General features: G+C 36.3%; 1 protein-coding gene, 1 long non-coding RNA gene and 6 other non-coding genes across 8 annotated transcripts; 1 reads left to right on the top strand and 7 right to left on the bottom strand.

Moving 5' to 3' along the window:
• Positions 1 to 200: 200 nt before the first annotated feature.
• LOC112501380 lies at positions 201 to 288 on the bottom strand. The gene has a single exon (XR_003067508.1). It is a non-coding gene; the product is annotated as a small nucleolar RNA snoR77Y (small nucleolar RNA).
• A 107-nt stretch (positions 289 to 395) lies between these two features.
• Positions 396 to 475, bottom strand: LOC112501381. Its single transcript, XR_003067509.1, has one exon. It is a non-coding gene; the product is annotated as a small nucleolar RNA snoR77Y (small nucleolar RNA).
• A 58-nt stretch (positions 476 to 533) lies between these two features.
• LOC112501324 lies at positions 534 to 686 on the bottom strand. Its single transcript, XR_003067458.1, has one exon. It is a non-coding gene; the product is annotated as a small nucleolar RNA snoR2/U65 (small nucleolar RNA).
• Positions 687 to 1,763: 1,077 nt separating this feature from the next.
• On the bottom strand, positions 1,764 to 2,579 carry LOC112500782. The gene is made up of 2 exons (XR_003067372.1): positions 2,339 to 2,579; positions 1,764 to 2,252 (listed from the first exon to the last, which is right to left on the bottom strand). It is a non-coding gene; the product is annotated as an uncharacterized LOC112500782 (long non-coding RNA).
• LOC112501318 lies at positions 1,767 to 1,854 on the bottom strand. The gene has a single exon (XR_003067454.1). It is a non-coding gene; the product is annotated as a small nucleolar RNA snoR77Y (small nucleolar RNA).
• On the bottom strand, positions 1,962 to 2,041 carry LOC112501317. The gene has a single exon (XR_003067453.1). It is a non-coding gene; the product is annotated as a small nucleolar RNA snoR77Y (small nucleolar RNA).
• LOC112501325 lies at positions 2,101 to 2,253 on the bottom strand. The gene has a single exon (XR_003067459.1). It is a non-coding gene; the product is annotated as a small nucleolar RNA snoR2/U65 (small nucleolar RNA).
• Positions 2,580 to 6,272: 3,693 nt separating the features above from the next.
• Positions 6,273 to 17,161, top strand: LOC112500486. The gene is made up of 10 exons (XM_025103977.1): positions 6,273 to 6,359; positions 6,487 to 6,561; positions 7,307 to 7,448; positions 7,548 to 7,832; positions 7,904 to 8,051; positions 12,113 to 13,054; positions 13,637 to 13,875; positions 13,971 to 14,044; positions 15,668 to 15,779; positions 17,072 to 17,161. The coding sequence occupies exons 2-10, from the start codon at positions 6,506 to 6,508 to the stop codon at positions 17,123 to 17,125; spliced, it is 2,052 nt and encodes a 683-aa protein (XP_024959745.1). The 5' UTR covers positions 6,273 to 6,359; positions 6,487 to 6,505; the 3' UTR covers positions 17,126 to 17,161.
• Positions 17,162 to 18,329: the final 1,168 nt, after the last annotated feature.

Genomic DNA, 18,329 nt, shown 5'->3' with positions numbered 1-18,329 from the left:
GCTACACACGAAACAAGTGATCGCTCTGAGATTAGTCGACTCGTATAGCAGATTGTATATACAAGTTAATAAAAAAAGTAGTTAAACAACAACTGCAATCAAGTGCGATCTTCAATAATACAAAAAAACATGTCAATTCAGCGTAAATCGTACCATACAGAGTGAAAAGATAACGAATGTCAATTGAATTCAACAAAATAGTGGAGCCTCAGATGGTCGATGATTATTTATCATCAATGTAAACTCAGTCGGTAATTCCAACTTATAATGATTATTCCTCATTGGCTCCACTTTCTGCTATTCATGTTTAACGACTACAGAAATCCAAAAACATTTTAGTTCCTTTTCATTTTGAAATAAAAAATGCTAGTAATTCTTAAGTTCATAGAACCAAAAAAAAGCCTCAGATTTGCAATTTCTCATCAATGAATTCAGTCGGTAATTCCAACTTATAGAGTTAAATCCTCATTGGCTTCAGCTTCATTCCAATCAAATAAACAAACAGAATTCTAAGATTTTGATAAAAACATGAAGAATGTAATCGCAAAAACCGGCTCTGTGAATGAACGAAAACTTATCAGTTCACAGGTTCCTATAACAATGCGAAACACAGAAGCTTGTTATAGGTTCGATCATAGCATCGCCGGTCAATGCAACTTTGGCTACCGGCGACGTGGCATCAAACCTGCAAAACATAGGATTAAATTGACATCTTGCCATCTAGATTTATGGACCATTTACCAAACGCTTACTCGGGTAAGCGTTTAACAAGTCACATTATCTAACAAAATGAATATGGTAAGGAACAAAAAACTTACCCGATAGGAACAAAAATCTTACCCGGTAAGAACAAAACAAGAACCAAGAGTCTTACCTAGTAAATGAGAACAAACGACTCTTACTATGGTAAACGATTACTAGATAAATTGTTGCATGCAATATCATTTTGGTGAATTAAAATCTTATGCAATAAGTAAATAATAATATTAAATTTTACTAGTAAATATTTGATAAAAAAGCCTCTTTAGATGCACTAAAAATATTCACATAGCACGTTTATTTATGTAATACCACTTAACTCTATGCATTCAAGAAAATCTTAATATAATACAAACATTAACTGACAATCCACTACAATCAACAATTGAAAAGTGTCACCCTCAAAGAGCTGACAAGTTAAAGCAAAAATCAAAATGTGTAGCATTACTAATTAAACTTTAAGAAATAAATAAGTCGTATAATGCAGTATAACTATATGATATAACCATCTTAGCAACCAAAATTGGATAGTTGGTACCAAAATTGATTGGTTTGTATTTTGATACAAAATTTACACCAGTTTGAATAATCCATGACCGAATCTAACCAATTTGGCTACCGGTGACATGGCAAAAAACCTGTGCATTTGTATGTGGCGTCGATTACAAAAACATACCATATTCTGCAAAGCCCAATCAACTACAGCTCCCCATAAATCAAGTTAGGTTTGGATGGGAGGCAGACCACCGTTGGTCCTTTCAAAAACTTCCAAATCTCGGTCATCACACAAACGAAGAGAGAGGGAAATACAGATTTAAAAATGGTATATACAAAGCTAAATAAAACCATAAACCTTATGAAAAATCATCGGCCGAGTGATACCTAATCTCTTAACCTAAATCAAAAAGGAAGCTCTACGACAACGAAAAAGGAAGCTCTTACTAGAGCGTAGATCATATGCAAGAGATCTACAGGATAAACAAATATCGATTCAATTTAACAATATAGAGGAGCCTCAGATGGTCGATGATTATTTGTCATCAATGTAAACTCAGTCGGTAATTCCAACTTATAATGATCATTCCTCATTGGCTACACTTTCTGCTATTCATGTTTAACTACTACAGAAATCCAAAAACATTTTAGTTCCTTTTCATTTTGAAATAAAAAATGCTAGTAATTCTTAAGTTCATAATACCAAAAAAAAGCCTCAGATTTGCAATTTCTCATCAATGAATTCAGTCGGTAATTCCAACTTATAGAGTTAAATCCTCACTGGCTTCAGCTTCATTCCAATCAAATAAACAAACAGAATTTTTAAGATTTTGATAAAAACATGAAGAATGTAATCGCAAAAACCGGCTCTGTGAATGAACGAAAACTTATCAGTTCACAGGTTCCTATAATGATGCGAAACGCGGAAGCTTGTTATAGGTCCGATCATAGCATCGCCGGTCAATGCAACTTTGGCTACCGGCGACGTGGCATCGAACCTGCAAACAAAAATCACAGTAACTATCAGAAGCTCGAAGATCGGCATGAAGAGTTCAGAAGATTTAAAACAAAAACTGAGAATCACGCTCGAAATCAGAGACACGGTTGCAAGATAGCTACAAAACCCGACCGACAAACACATCAGTTTATATTCTGAATTGCAGACCGCGGATGGTTTGAAATACAGAGCACCGTTGTGCTCGCCGGAAACTTGTAATCTCAGACATAAATATCTATACAACAAATAACTGCATACAAGCATGCGAAGGATACGATAGATTGAGACGCATGGTGGTATATATACAGGACTGTAAAATGATAAACCCTAATTCAGACTTTAGGTCAAGAACTTGGGGGATAACTGGGCCATGAAAGCTTGTCAAAGCCCATACTGATGTGTGCCTTGAAAACTTGGACCCTTATGTTAAGGTTTAAGTTGAACCGAACCTTTTTTTTTTTTTTTTTTTTTAAGGTTTGAGCGGTCTGGTTATCCGATTTAATCTGAAAATAATCAAACCGTTTAGTTTGGTATAGTCTACAATTTAAACGTTTTTTAAGCAGTCTGAACGGAACTGACCGTAAAAAAATATACATGTATTAATTATACTAGAAGGATACTTGCATAATGCAGCAAGTTATATTTTGATTTTAATATTTTATTTTATTCTTTATCTCAGTCGATGTTATAATATGGTCTTATGTGATTTTGAAAAAACGAATATGTTTTTATTTTTAAATAAAATAGAAATTTAAAGATATCATAAAAATTTGACAAAAATATATCGATATTAGTATCAAATTAACTATTTAAAATTCATATTTTTGTGTAATTTTTTAATTCAATTTTTTTATTATAATTTAATTTAACTTTAATAACGAAATCATTTATATTTAGTTTAATAATATAATTTTTTATAAATATATTAATTAATTATTTTGTTAGAACTCGGTAATTATCCTAATTATAATTTAGATTTTTTATATTTTAAAATGAGATGTTCATCATCTATTTGATTATGTTTATCCGCAGTTATTTACACAAATTCAAACATAAAGCTTTAATAAGTTGTACTTATGGATAATTTACTTGTAATTTTGAATTTTAAGTAATATACAGTACTCCATTCATAAAAAATGATTTTTAAGAGTCTTTGTCAAATACTTTATAATATAGTATTATATTTAGTTTCAACTTACTTTTATGGGTAATTAAAATAAGTTTGTCAAATACATTATGTTTTTAATTTTCATTTCTCAATCGACCATTTTATTTAAATTGATAAATTTATGAAATCCATTAAAAATCAAATTCTAAAATCAATCGTCAATCGACTTGCTAAACGTTTATACAAAACTTCAACTATTTGTTTGTGGACTTGTTTTACTTTTTTCAATTTAATCAATGTTTTTTTTTAGAAATAAACGCTTCTTTCATAATTTGGTATATTATTTTTTAATAATGTTACATTGATAGAAATTTTATTTTGAATATAAATATTATGTGTTTTTTAGTTTAAAGTCCATAAGAGACTCAACCCGTCTAAAGCAGTCAGACTAGGCATTTTTTGGTCCGGTTTGACCGACTTGGTCACTAGCTACCAGACAATTCAGTTTGAATTTTTTTCTAAAACGCAATTACGGTTTGGTTTGTAGTTTGGGGATTGAACTGCTTAATTTACGTGATTTTTTAATATTTAAGTTTATAATTTATGATTTTACATCTATAATATTTTTAAAGTTTTATGTTTAAACATCATTAAAGCAATTAATAAATATGTTTATATGCAAGATAAATGTTCAGTTTTATTAATATAGCAAAATACTTCATAAATTAAACAATAATGAAAATTAAATTAATTTTTCAATTTTTGTTTAGTATAAAATTTTAGATATTTTTTTTTGAAGTATAAAATATTTATATACAGTAAATGCAACAAATAAACTTGCATATCCTCCTCACCTTTTGTGAGGTTTGAACCCTTGACCTCCTCGGATGCCAGAGACTACGATACCGCAAAAGATAACAATACAAGCAATTTGTAGGAATTGGTGTTTAAATACAAGTTGGAGGTTTAAAATTTTTTATAGAGTTTAGTCAATTTATAACAATTAAGTGTGATATACGGATCATATATCAAACTGGTTGATTCATGGGCTGCGGTGTAAACAATTCAATTTTTTAACGAGCTATTTGAGACTGAATTTCTTTCCCTCGACCTCGAGCTTAGTAATTCTTGAGTTCGAGTCGATTTCAAACACAAAATAGAGCTTGATTAACTTGACGAGTTGAGCTTCATAACACAAATGTTCGACTTCGTTCATTGCGAAACTCAATTAAATTTTACGAGTCGAGCCATTTGAACATACACTTTTCCGAGCCACACATATTATGTAAGCCAAATATAAAAATGATTGAGCTTGAGCAAATAAAGGAGTTAATTGATCTTCTGTTTGAGCCTCTAAACGAGCATTAAGCTTATACATTGAAAAAACATTCGAACTCGAGCCCGATTTTGAAAAAGTAACCTTCACGTTTTTTTGCTGTGAAAGTTCATTTTTTTTACCTTAATAATATTTTGTTGTGAAGTTTCAAGTGTAAAAATATTGTTTCACGTGAACTCAACCCTTATATGTGTGTGTGTGTGTGTGTGTGTATATATATATAAGAGTAAACTTCATTTGGTCCGTGGGGTTAAGTGATTTATTTGAAAGTGAGACTTTAACTTCAATAAGTCAAGTTATCATTCCTCAGGTTTGGTTTTTTCTTTGAAAATGAGTCCTAATCACTAACACCGTTAAAAATCTTCGTTAGAGTCTGGGCTAAAATCGTCCAATCATGTTCTCCTCTCTTTTTGTAATTATTTTTTGTTTTTACAGTATCAAACCATACTTCAAGGACGTGTATGTAATACTCTCTCTCTCTCTCTCTCTCACACACACACACACACACACACATATATATATATATATATTATTTACAGAGGCCAAATCACATGGACCATTCTTCTCAAACAACATCTCCAAATATTCGGTGAACAATGGTAACTCCCACTTCACCTCCGGGGATGACGAGTTTGGTTGGTTTTTGGAGATTGCAAGTTTGATAGTTTTTGATGAAGATGGAGGTCGGGGGTCGCTTGGTTAGGAAAGAAGATGGGTTTCGGGGTCACATGGGAAGCAGAGGGGAAAAGGAATGATCAGTTACACGGAAAAAATTATTTCATCGGAAAAAATGGTGGCTGTCTAAGAAACAAAACGTTTCCACTGGAAAAATGGTATGGTAGCAAATCCACGTTAATATGGTGAAATACGAGGATTTGGGTTTCTCCAAGTGGTTAAGCCTTTTCGAGCATTTATTACACGGACGATGAATCCAATGTTTTTCAAAGTGGTCGCTAGAGTTTGGCTGGAGTTTCGCTCGAGATTTGGTCTGTATGTTATATATATACACACACACTATCGGTATTTATGTAGTTAGTCCTTAAAGTTGGATTGTTTTTACAAAAATAAGAAAAAACCAAAAGGAATTGCAAAAAGGGTGGGGGTAACATGGTTGGACTATTTTATCCCTGATTAACGAAGATTATTAACGACGTTAGCGACCAGGTCCCATTTTAAAAGCAAAATTCAAACCTGAGGGACGATATCGTGATTTATTAAACTTTAGGTCTCACTTTTAAATAGATCACTAAACCTTAAGGACCAAAAGTGAAGTTTACTCTTCGTTTGAAAACCAGTTTTGTTGGGTTACAGGAACATGTAAACGGCGTGAAGAAGTCGGTTTTTAACAGGGACGGATGGAGGACGTCTCTCTGGAGCTTGCTTCCGTCGTCCACGTGTCATCCATGGTATCCCTATTCTTCCCTCTTCCTTTCAATCTAGAGAGAGAAACAAACACACAAAGATCATGTGTGAGATAGAAATAATTTGACGTTCTTTATTCGTCCAATTCATGAACCAATTTGAATTGCTTACATTCATTGATGATGGCTGCTTCGACACGCATGACCTGATCCCTCTCTTTGTTATGATGTTCCACGGTGTTTCTTTCGTTTCTTCTTCTGATCCTGCACAATGGCATTATTCGATTGATCAATTCCCTTCAGGTTTGAATTTACGGTAATTCATCGCATTTGCATGATATCATTTTATCAAGCTTTTCAAATTCTTCTGTGAATTTGTGTATAAAATCGATCAGGTTATTTGTTACTATTGATGTTTTTTGATATGCAGGGGTTAGAGCGTGGTTTACATGGGGGGATGCAACGATGTTCGACACTTTTTCCCTTTAAACGGTTTTCAGATTGGGTATGGGAATTATTTACATGAATTATACTTGATTTGAGGGTTTGAGTTTTTAAAAGGGTTTTGATTTGGTGAAAATTAGGATGCTAATTTTGTGAAAGGCATTTTCAGTTGCATGTAATTGATTTTCGTTGATGATTTCTTCAATTTAACATCAGCATTCTATTGTTTAAAAACAATAGATGCAACATTTGCTACTAAGGGTTTTTAAATAACAATGTACAGATGATGATGGGGTGTATTCATTTGTTATAAATTACATGACACACTTTCAAGAGTCTAAGATAGAATAGATGGTCACTTTGTTGAAGAGATGAAGGTTGTAGCCGTTTGAGGTTGCAGTTTGTTTTATGTAGATGACTACCAGATGTGATGACCATGTAGCTATGGCAATATGGTATGCTGGGTAGTGTCCATTGTGCTACTAACAAGACACATTCTTTTAATGGTAGATTTGTGACTTGAGTTTGCTCGATGGAGCCGTGGAGGGGAGAAATGCTATCATATTCACTTTTCCAATATAAAAGATCATCTAACAGTGGTTCCAAATGTGTGGTGGATAAGCAAATTGACACACGGTTTACCATCTAATTTGGATAGATTATCATGTTATGATCAACTGTAACTACTCAATTATTTATGTCTTATCTGTGACCTCTTCCAATGCAAGAACTTTCAGAAATGGGTAAATTTCTGTTTGCTACGTATAAGTCATATCATTGACTTAATTATGATATTTTGCTTGTAGGGATTTGCAGTCTTATCTTTCTGATCTTAGCCTTTTCTTGGCTCCTGAGAGTAAGACATTTTATGTATTGGTGGATAATAGGCCATGGCTGGAAGACCTAGTCTCAGGGCCTGCACACCTGTGGCAGTTGATGGTTACCAAGGTTGCAGAGAAGTCCAAAACATCCTAATAATTCTCCAATTGTATTAGGTAAGTTTTAATTACCCTTTCAATTTAAGGTTCCTTTTGATTATGTTTGCAGTCCAGGATGTCCCCCTTTGCGATCACACGAGGGCGGAAGGGAGGTAAAGGGGATCCAGAGTTCAGTGAGCTCAATTGCTGTTCCGACGCTTCAAGCCACACCCAAAAGTTGAAAAGATGGTTGTCAATGACAACACTTTCAAGAAAACGGGCCTTGCTACCTGTGAAGAAACTCCAAACTTCCTTGCTTGCAAATAGCCAGTTGCATAGAATACTGTATGGATTTATTGTTTTTGAAGTGGTATGGAATGATGTCCGTGGGATCAATTATCTGAATGAGCTTCAGGTATTTCTTGTCCTATATCTGTATGTTCTTTGTAGTGGAGTAATATGTAAGTGTGTTTATCCTATGAGCAGACTGCTACATCTCTTGCTATAGAGGCCAAATACATGAGAAGATGGGAATTTGATAGTATAGCTCAAGCTGCTACAGGCATAACTTCATGGTTTCCAGGGACTCCATATGAGCGTCTTCTCTTGGAACAGCATCTCAATTCTATGCTAGGTATATGTCTAAATACATTTTTATCAAATTTCAAGGAATCATAATTTTTAACAGCAAGAATATTGTACATTAAATTAAAACCAAACCAAACGAGCCTGGTTTATCCCACCTGGGGGTGGGGTTTTGGTGGGGATGGTGGTGGTTAAGATGTACGCAAATCTGACCTCTACCCTGAAAGCATAGAGCAGTTGTTTCCGTGAAGATCGGTTTGTGGAAAGTGTGTAGAAGAGAGCTATGACGAATTCTGAAAAATAGATATGAGTAAGCAAGTACATGAAAAACATTACCACGGTGCATAAAGCTGGAAACTACTCATTCCTAGTCTTAACTTAGGGCTCTGGTAACCTAAATACCGACTCACTAACCCAATTCCCCGCCCTCTTCCTCTCCAACTCCCTTACTCCCGACGAGATCCCTTCCCCTAGTCTGCTACCCTAGTCTTTTTAGGGTGATATTTAACTATTTTTCACAAAGCACCAAGGTCCCAAACAAAAAATTAGTTCAATAACCCGAAAACAATGCAAAAACAAGTAGATCTCAAGGTGTTTATCACGAAATACTAACAATGAGACTGGTAACAACCAACCAAACAAGAACTAAAGATCTATCAATGAGAACAATAACAACATGAGGATTTAAAGTGGTTTCACTATCGTGAGGTAGTGTACATCAATAGGGGTGAGATGGTGGTTCGTATATTAATATCAAAGAATATTACAAAGAGTTATTACAGATTACAAAGGTCAATCACTTCTTCTTTGACAATATGTAATCCCAAAAACACTCTCTCTCACTTTCTCTCTTAGTATTCAAGGTAGAAGGTAGTAGGAACAAGTCTAAACTACAATAAATGAAACCCTAGGTCATTTATGGCTGAAATTGCCTGTTCCAATAACCCAACCATTTGAAGCCGCACACAATCTCAAAGCCCAGGTCACACACATATTGGTTTGCTCAGAGTTTCTGTATCGAAGCTATCAGACCTATTCCTCGATCTGCCAAGGTTGCATGGCAAGGCTGCGTTCATCCATGAAATGCCTAAAGCCATAGTGTTGAACTTTAGGGGGGCGTTTGGTTTGTAGAATGGAATTCGATGGAATTGGAACTCATCAGATGAATTTGACTCTGAGGGAATGAAATGGAATCTGATGGAATTTGACCATGCCTTGTGATTGCGTTTGGTTGCATGGAATTGGATTAGGGAAGGAATCTGTAGGAAAGGAATTGAAATCCTAGCATATTGCCATGGAATTGTAAAATCTGTGCGTGAAGGAATCGACTGGAATTGAAAGGATTCCATCGTCTTATTCCATGAACCAAACACTCTATTTGGAATTTGGTCAAAGGATTGGACATTCCAATTCCTTTCAATTCCCATGATCCAAACAGCCCCTTAGTTGCCCATCCCACGTCCCTCGGCCTACCCCTCCTCCTCACCCCCTTGATCGTCAACACTTTCTCCTTTCCTCAATGGAACCACCATTTGTCTCCTACGAACGTGACCAAACAACCGCAGTCTTCGCTCCCTCGACTTATTCGTGATAGGTGCAACTCCCAACTCTACCCGGAAGACCTAGTTTGGTATTCTGTGAAACTTGGTTCTACCATAGCCCCGTCTAAGAATCCCCATTTCCTCAACTTCCATCTTCCTCTCATGGGCCTTGTTTTTCGCCGAACACTTCTATTCACACAACATAGTTGGTTTGATGCTACCCTATAAAATTTGCCCAACACTAAAATTAAATTACTTAACCAGATAAATTGTGATAATTATATTAAGAAAACAATTGAAACCATTACCATATACTTTGCTTAAATAAAAATATACACCCCGAAGCTAGTGACTAGATTGAGAAGCGATGATGTGAATCATCATCTTTCCTTGATTTTGGGATCTACCACCTCTCTTCTCAATTTTATTTTCAAGCTCTTGGAGGTTTGCAAACTTTTGCTCATGTCTTTCTTGACACTGCTCATTTGAGCCATTTTCAATCTAGTTTAGTGTTGTTTTTTTTGTAAATATATAATGTTGCTTTTACTTGTGTACAAGCAGTGTAAGCTCACTTCATTTTCTTGCATTTGATGATTGATGTCTATGTGGAAGAAGTCAGATATAATGAAGTCTAGTTTCGTTATTATGAATGTTCCAATTTTTATTCCATAGAGAAGGAAGTTTGGTGTTGCAGGTGTCTTTAGTTCTAGTAGATCAGAAATTGTGGTTTATGCTTTTCATGACTTTTAACTAGGACATAGATTGGAATGAGTTGATTTAGATATAATGGAGAAACTTCGGCGTCGTCTTGTTATCAAATGCTTTAAACAATTGACTAGCAACTAAAAAGGGGGAGGTTCAGCTTCTTAAAAGAGGTTCTTAATACTTGAGGTATGTTGTGAGTCTCCCATGTATACAACTCGGTTGACAGTGGGACGCATAGGGGAATTTTGTTAGTTCATCAGATCAATCTATAGACTTGTGTTATTTCATTGAATACATAACATGAGCTTTGAGAAACTCCCATCAATGTTACGGGGTTTGGGCATTTATTACAAGGGATAAATGCACAAAATAGCAATTTATTTAGGTCAAATTTCATTTTACACAATGTACAACTTTTTTTTACGCATAATACTGGAATAGCAAGGTACTTTTTCCCATTTTTGGCAAGTAAGTTACTGGGAGTTCCTCTTCACAGTCACCTTTGCTAACATGTTAGTGCCACATTAGTGACATGCTACATTGGCCAACTGATGCAATTTTAGCATGCAACAGGTTTCTAGGTAACTTAGCGGGCGGTTGGTACGCTGGATTCCTTTGGAATCTGAAGAAATTGGAATGGCCAAATTTGTTGACCAAATTTCATTCAACTGTTGGTTTGCACATGGAATGGAATTGAATTCCATAAATTCCACCGTTCACAGATTTCATTATGTCATCGCATATGTGATGGAATTCAATTCCTACCCATTTTTTAAGAAAGACCAAAATACCCCAAAAAACTCTAGCCTACTATATGCATGACCAACACCACCACCACCCTCACCGCCACCCCCACCTCTGCTGCCATAACTGCCGCCCCTGCCAGCAACCATCCCCATCATTGCCGCCACCCGGCACCACCACCTACCCGTTTGAAATGGGAGAAAATAGAAGTGTGTTGCTATTATGCCTAGAAAAAGTATGTTGCCTAAAATGGGGTTGACCTAAAATAGATTGCTATTTGGTACATTTATCCCTTAGTACAATTGCATTCTCCCAATCCTTTAAAGATTCATTTTAATTGTTTGTATGAAGTTTGTTTTAAGGTTGGGTATTTATATTGTTACTCCAATGTTCACCAAGCCAACCAAGTGCGTGCAATCCCTTGGGTTTCAATATAATTCACTTCATGTACCAGATTTGTGAGGGGGTCTTATTAATTGCAATGTGTTTAAGAAGTGCATCCTTTAACCTTGATGCATGAACCATGTGCTACATACAAGGTCTCTACTTCAATTCTTTTGCTCTTTATTTCCTTACTTGGAGTACCACAAGACTACAAGTTTTCACATTTTTTATTTATCTAATTAATAGAACTTGGTCCATCTTCTGACCTGTTAATTTTGTTGATCTATATGCTTGATGTTTTTAGTCACTCTTTTTTAATGAACCTGGCAATGCCATGTCTTACCTAAGTGGTTGATGGCTAGCTCAACTGGAAAATAAAGGCTAGGTCTTGGGGCTCTTTCTCATAAGCCACCAGTTCGAGTCTCCTCAGGGCCACTGGGGTTTTTCCTCGCTGTTATCTTAATGGCAACTAAGGATTAGTCGAGGTGCGCGTAAGCTGATTCGAACATCCACGGTAACAAAAAAGAAGTATCTTTTTTACATCCCTGCCTCTGCCGCATCTGACATAAATCCCATGGAACTAATCAACTTTCAGTAGTGTTTCTGAATATGTTAGATATTAATAGCTGAGTAATTTTGTGCAATTGTAGGAGGATGAGCATACTTTCATGTATTTGCCAAAGAGTTCTGATGAATTTGGGGATAGCTTATTGTTATTTATTCGATATCTCTGCAGGAGAAGTAGTTCATGATGCTGGTATGGATTCTCCAAGCTTCTGCAGTACAAGTGATGATGGCACTGATGTGTTGGCAGAGGATGAATCTCTGTGCAGTCCTAGTGGTAGTCTTGGTGATCTATCAGAAAATTTAGAAGATCAAACAAGTGTATCACGTACACCTTCTCCCGATGAGCCCTATAAGAGAAGAAAAAATTCTCAAGATATTGATGTTGATGGTGATTTATATACCGAAACGTCTTACAGTGGAACTGCCAGCTGTCAAATACCCTCTCCGTGTCCAAGTGAATGTGAGGGAGCAACTGAAGCAATCCAGTACAGAGATGTGCTTCTTTTGTTCCGCTTTAATGATCGTGACCTCCCTTTTGCATTACGAAAGATAATTATGTCTGATTTGCGATTACTTACCTTATTGGAGGCTGGACTTCCATCTTGGGTAGTTTTCTTTCAGTCTTATCCGGTATTTTGCCATATCTATCGGCCATGGATGTGCCCTCTAGCAAGAGCTCTATACGTTGCGATTTCCTTTGTTACCGTCGTCATTGGTTTCTATGATTTGTACAAAAATGTCCCTGTTCTTAAGGCAACTGCTTCCCGTATGTTTGGACCTCTTTTTGACTGGATAGAAACGTGGGAGATGATATCAAGGATCAAGTACTTGGGAACTATGTTGTTTTTGCATAATGCTGAGAAGGCTATCATGTGGTTCTTGATGGTGACACGCACTGTTCGATCACTTTTTTCGGTTCTCACACAGCCGTTGGTTGCACCATTTCTGGTAGTTATGGACGCCCTATTTCCCTTTTGCAACTTCTTTATCGAGATGGGGGAGAGTCTATACTCATTCATTTGCATTCTGCTGGATACTTCTTGGAACGTATTGGAGGATCTAATTGAGATTCTACTGCTTCCTGTGTGGTTCATCTCATCAGCCATTTGCAGTTTCGGTAATTTATTTTTCTAATTTTTTAACCAGTTCAACGGACAGCATGGTTGGGCAAATTGCGCGAAAATGCAACATATTTTTTGCATGATTCCTATTTTGGGTAACATACTTTCAAAACCTTATTTTGGTATGTGAGATGTGACATCTCAGACATTTAGATATCTGGTTTACTGAAAATGCTGAATGAGAGTAAGGTATTTGTAGACTTGACATTGATTTTTTTAAATGCCAACCAATCTGGAAAAAATAAATTCAAGTAATTATTTTCTTAAATATTCAAAATTGGGATATATCTTAAATGATTACATGCTCCAGTTCCACAATTTAAAAAACATTACAATTTTAAAAAGATTAATGACAGTGGAATTGTTTCCGATTAGTTGACATTTAAATTTTTTAAAAATCAATGTCATGTCTACAAATACTTTATCGTAAATGTTTGAGGTGTCACATCTCAGTTACCAAAATGAAGGTTTTGAAAGGACGCTAATGGGTTGCATTTTCATGCAATTTGCCCCTGTATTGTTTGACGAAGTTTGCTATTATTCTGAATTTTGCCAAATTGAGCTGGTTGCAGCCACTGCTATTATGCTTCCTATATTCTGGTTCCTTTGGGGAGTAATTTGTGCTCCGATTCACCTCCTTATGGGACTATCCAACTTTGTGGGATTTATATACAAGTACATGTATGATTTAGTTGGAGCTATATGGCTGTTTGTGAGCAGCCTATTAAAAGTAGCTTCAAATACTGAGGCAACCGTGCACACTTACGAGGTTTCTATGTGGCGTGCCCTGTGGAATGACCTTTTCTCTCAGGTGGATGAAGCTTTAAATCCTGGCCCTTTGTGTTTCCGTTTATCTAGTTTACATATGCAGTTGCTGTACTAATGGAATTATTGTTCTTATTCTAGATTTTCCGTGCTATCAAGAGCATTTTATATGGCGTTGTTGCATTCTTTGCAGCTTGCAATAGACACCGATTAAGGTTAGATCTCTTACTCATGGGTCACTTGATTGCCTATCCAATAGCCATTGGGTTAAAAAAACGTAGCTCGCAAATAACTGCCTAACAAGCAGAGGCAGACCCAGAAAAGATTTTAAGTGGTGGTGCAATTTGACTATAAGGAAAAAATATATAGAAAATCAGTATAGATTTGTTGGTTGGTTCCTTATCCCTGCACAAAAGGAACCCATGTTCAAGTCTCATCTTCAAATTTCTTTAGAAACATAAAAGGCATAACAAACATCAAAATTTAAGCTGAAAACTAAGAAATTTGACAAAGGTGGGACTCGAACACGGGCCCATAAAAGACATGTGCCAGTACTTTAGTTTCAAAAAATATAAGGCACCCAACAAAACAATACGGTGGCACCCTTCAGAAACGTAATGTTTTTCCCTTTGATGGAACCATGAAGCGGTGGCCTGTACCACCGTATGCTCCTGTGTAGGCCCACCTCTGCTAACAACCTGACCTCTTTTGTTGATGTAATTGGACATAGTTTGCTAAAAAAAAAATTGATTCGCTTGTATTAATTTGTTAGGAAGCTTGCAAGTGCATTTGAAAATAACTGTAAGATTTAGATCATAAGGTGCTAGAGGAGGTTCCCTGAAAAAAAGGAGAACAGGGAAACCTACCTTATCAACCGTTGGGTCTTCAAAATAGATGACTCGTATTTGAATGTAACTACGCCTATAATCATGGAGTTAGTTTTGACAGAATTTAACAGCCCCTATTATTCACAACCGTTGGATCAAATCCGATCACTGGTTGATGGGGTTCCACGTTATCCATTTTTGTAGGGTTCTCCCTTGAACCCACATTTAAATTGCTATACCAGTTGTCATCCAAACCAAGTGAATGTTTTATGTGTTCAATGCTTTGTATATCAGATGTACCATAATTGTACCATGTTTTACCACATGCATACTCCGTGTTTGCTGTCAGAAATTTCATAGTGACTAGGGGTGCTCAAAAACCCGACCAAGCCGGCGAACCCAACCCGGAAAAACCCAAAAGAACTCAACCCGAGGTAACCCAACACATAGTTAATTTAAAATTTGGCCAAACAACATCTATTGGGTTGGAATTGGGTTAAGGTCATTTGAACCTAACCCAACCCGATGCCTTTCTATGCTATGGATTTAATATGATTGTTAAGTCCTTGATTAATATATGTACATTAGACATTAAACCAACTCGTAATTAGCTATATTCAAAATTATAATTACAATTTCAACTGTAATTTTACTTTCTTATTTGCATTAATCTTCAAAAAAATTTGAGTTTGTTAGCCTTTTTTGTATGTTCTCATTTTGATTTTTACCTCGTTTAAACACAAACTCTTAGCTAGATTGTAAAATGATGTACCAAAGTTTCATCCTGATCAACCCACCCCCACGGTTCAGGTTGGGTTGTAGTTTTTCTTGAGTTCGGTTGGGTGGAGATATTTTAAACCGCAAACATTGGGTTGGATTGTTCAAATGCTTCAACCCGGCCAACCATGTGCAGCCCTAATAGTGACTGCATGCCCTCTGTCTGTATGTCTTTTTGTGATGCTGAAAATAGTAACCCAACTGAAAAAAAAATCAAATTCCTTTGATATGCAGCATATACAACCATTTACTGGAGTTCATTCGAAGACCTTATCGGCCAGCCGAAATACCCGAGCCCTTGATTTTTAACAATAGAGTACAGAAACCTGGAAGTAGGACTCCGCCGGTAAGTTGCTACATGTGATGATGTTGTACACTGTTCTTGCTCGTTACTAGGATATACCTCAAGAAATTGCAACATTTTCCTTTCTGGGATGTCCCAACATTCCCATTTTTCGGGGTAGTTCAACTGGTAATATCTTGGGTTTCCTCCCCGGAGGTCAACCTCCGGTCCACTAGAGGGTTTGTCTACCCATGGGGCATGGGATTAGTCGAGGACTCGAGGTGTGTCTAAGTTGACCCAGACACCCACAGTTTGTCGGTTGCCACAAAAAAACATTCCTGCTTTTGGAGGTTTTCATGTTAAAATTGTTCAATATTTTCTTTTCTCTGGATGTCCCAACGTTCTCGTTTCTGTGGTTCAACCGGTAATAGCTTGGGTTTGCTCCCCATAGGTCTACAGTTCAAATCCCCTCTGGGCAACCGAAAGGTTTGTCTGGCTGCTAACTTCAGGGTCCCATGGGATTAGTCGAGGTGTAAGCTAACCCTGACACCAAGAGCTAGTCGGTTACCACAAAAAAAATGGTTCCTGCTTTTGGAGGTTTTCATGTTGAAATTGCAAAACATTTTCTTTTTGTCCATCATCAACATTACAAATTAATTGATGGTATTAACTAGGGTCCATAAAACTCCAATATTTTGTTATTGCATGGTACTTCAGATATTTGACAAACAGTCAAAAAGTCTGTGAAACATTGTTAAAAACAACTCAGCCTTGCAGGAGAAACGAACACGTCTTTACTTTACTTGGTGTACCATTGTGGTTCGGACTAAACCAAATGAACCCAGTAATTATTTTTGGGGTAACAGTGAGTATCCGGGATAGCTTAGGCACACCGACTAATCCTCATGCAACCACGAATAGCCTGAGTCATCGCAGGTGAACCTCCAAGGTCACAAGGGTCAAGGGCTTTAGCAGCGCCTGGAGTCGAACCCTGAAAAGATGAGAGTTTCACTACATCCCCTGAGCCTTAACCTGTGCACCAAAACTGAATATTTCCCACACAGAGGTAGGGTTTGGGGAGGCTAGGATGTATGCCAACTTTACCTCTACCCCAAGAGGTAGAGAGGTCTATTTTTGGAATTTTAGCCGTGGTTTCTACATTTACAAATTGTGGATTTTCATCCTTCTCTTTTTACAAAAGGACCAAATTTCCCCTCTCATCTCCCCATGTATTCGTAGTCAACATTCCGAGGAAATGGTCGAATCCGAGGAACTTTTCTTGGCAAACTTTTAGTTTCTATATTCATGCGAGGTTTTCCGCAAGTTTTGAATGCTTTGTTTTTGTATGATTACAGCCAGAACCCAAGGAACGAAGGCCATTGCCGAATAAAATCACGAAGCAAAGCTGACAAGATCTTTCATGCATTCTTTATTGAGATCGAATGAAACCGTTGGATAGAAACTATGAAGAAAACAGAAGCCATGGTTTTCGTCTTTCTTTGTATATATTGTTTCTCTTTTCTACTTTACTGCAGAAAGATGTTGTATATAAGATGTTTGTTTGTGTTTGGCAATGACGTTTGTAGTTGCTAGAAGAAGAAGATTGTGGTGAACATGAGTATTTCTACCATGATTTGCAGAGTCAATTTAGGTGGTAACAGGACAGGTGTGTGGTGGGGATATTGGGTGCGTTTGGTACACTAGATAGAACATAACTGATATCACTGTTTCATGTTTGGCATGACTTTCTTGTAGAACAGACAGGAACATGTGTGTTCCACCCTCACCCCGTGGAACAAGGTCGAAACAAGCCTATATTTTACCAATATACTTTTTTATGGTCACGGTTAAGACCATGAAACAGTGCTAACAAGACTTCATGGATCGGTCCTAGTTCTTAGACCAACGTTCGGATTAAGGACCTAGCGAAGACTGATATGTGATTGTTCGGATTTCTAGTCTGGACTTGCTTTCGAGGAAGCAGACAATGGAATGTAAAAGAAACAAAAGAACCGGTAGGACCGTTTAAGACCGTCGGACGTACATTAGTCCTATTAGGATTGGGCCAAAAGGAACAAACTTACGGGTCATTTATTGGATAAGCGTTTACTGGATGTTACTTATTCAATTTGTAAAAACCGTGAAAACCTCATTCAACCAATCATAATTTTTCATTTTGTTCATTTTTTTTTGTAATTATGAGAGGTTGATTAACCATTTTTATTGTGGAGGGTGTTAATCATGGATATTATCATCTCCATTATTTTAATTTTAGAGAAATAAATGAAACAGTTTCATTAAAATTTTATTAAATATTATATGAAACAATTTCATAACTATATATGAAACAAATTCATCAAAAAAAGTATTATATGAAACAATTTCACAAGATTAAACAATGAAATCGACGTATGAAGGTGGTTTGTACGGTTTTTACAAATGAAGGTGATTTTCATTTGATCGCTCCTCTATATATATAGAGAGATAGAGGGGTTGGTTATTATACAAACCATGATATTTGTGCAACCAATACAACCCAATCTCAACCGTCCATTTCATTTGATTAATATGTGATTTCATAGATGTTTTGATTGTTTTCTAATATAAAGTATT

Source organism: Cynara cardunculus, assembly GCF_001531365.2.
Source record: "Cynara cardunculus var. scolymus isolate 2C chromosome LG 17, CcrdV1, whole genome shotgun sequence".
NCBI lineage: Eukaryota > Viridiplantae > Streptophyta > Magnoliopsida > Asterales > Asteraceae > Cynara > Cynara cardunculus.
This window is presented reverse-complemented; position numbering and strand designations above follow the sequence as displayed.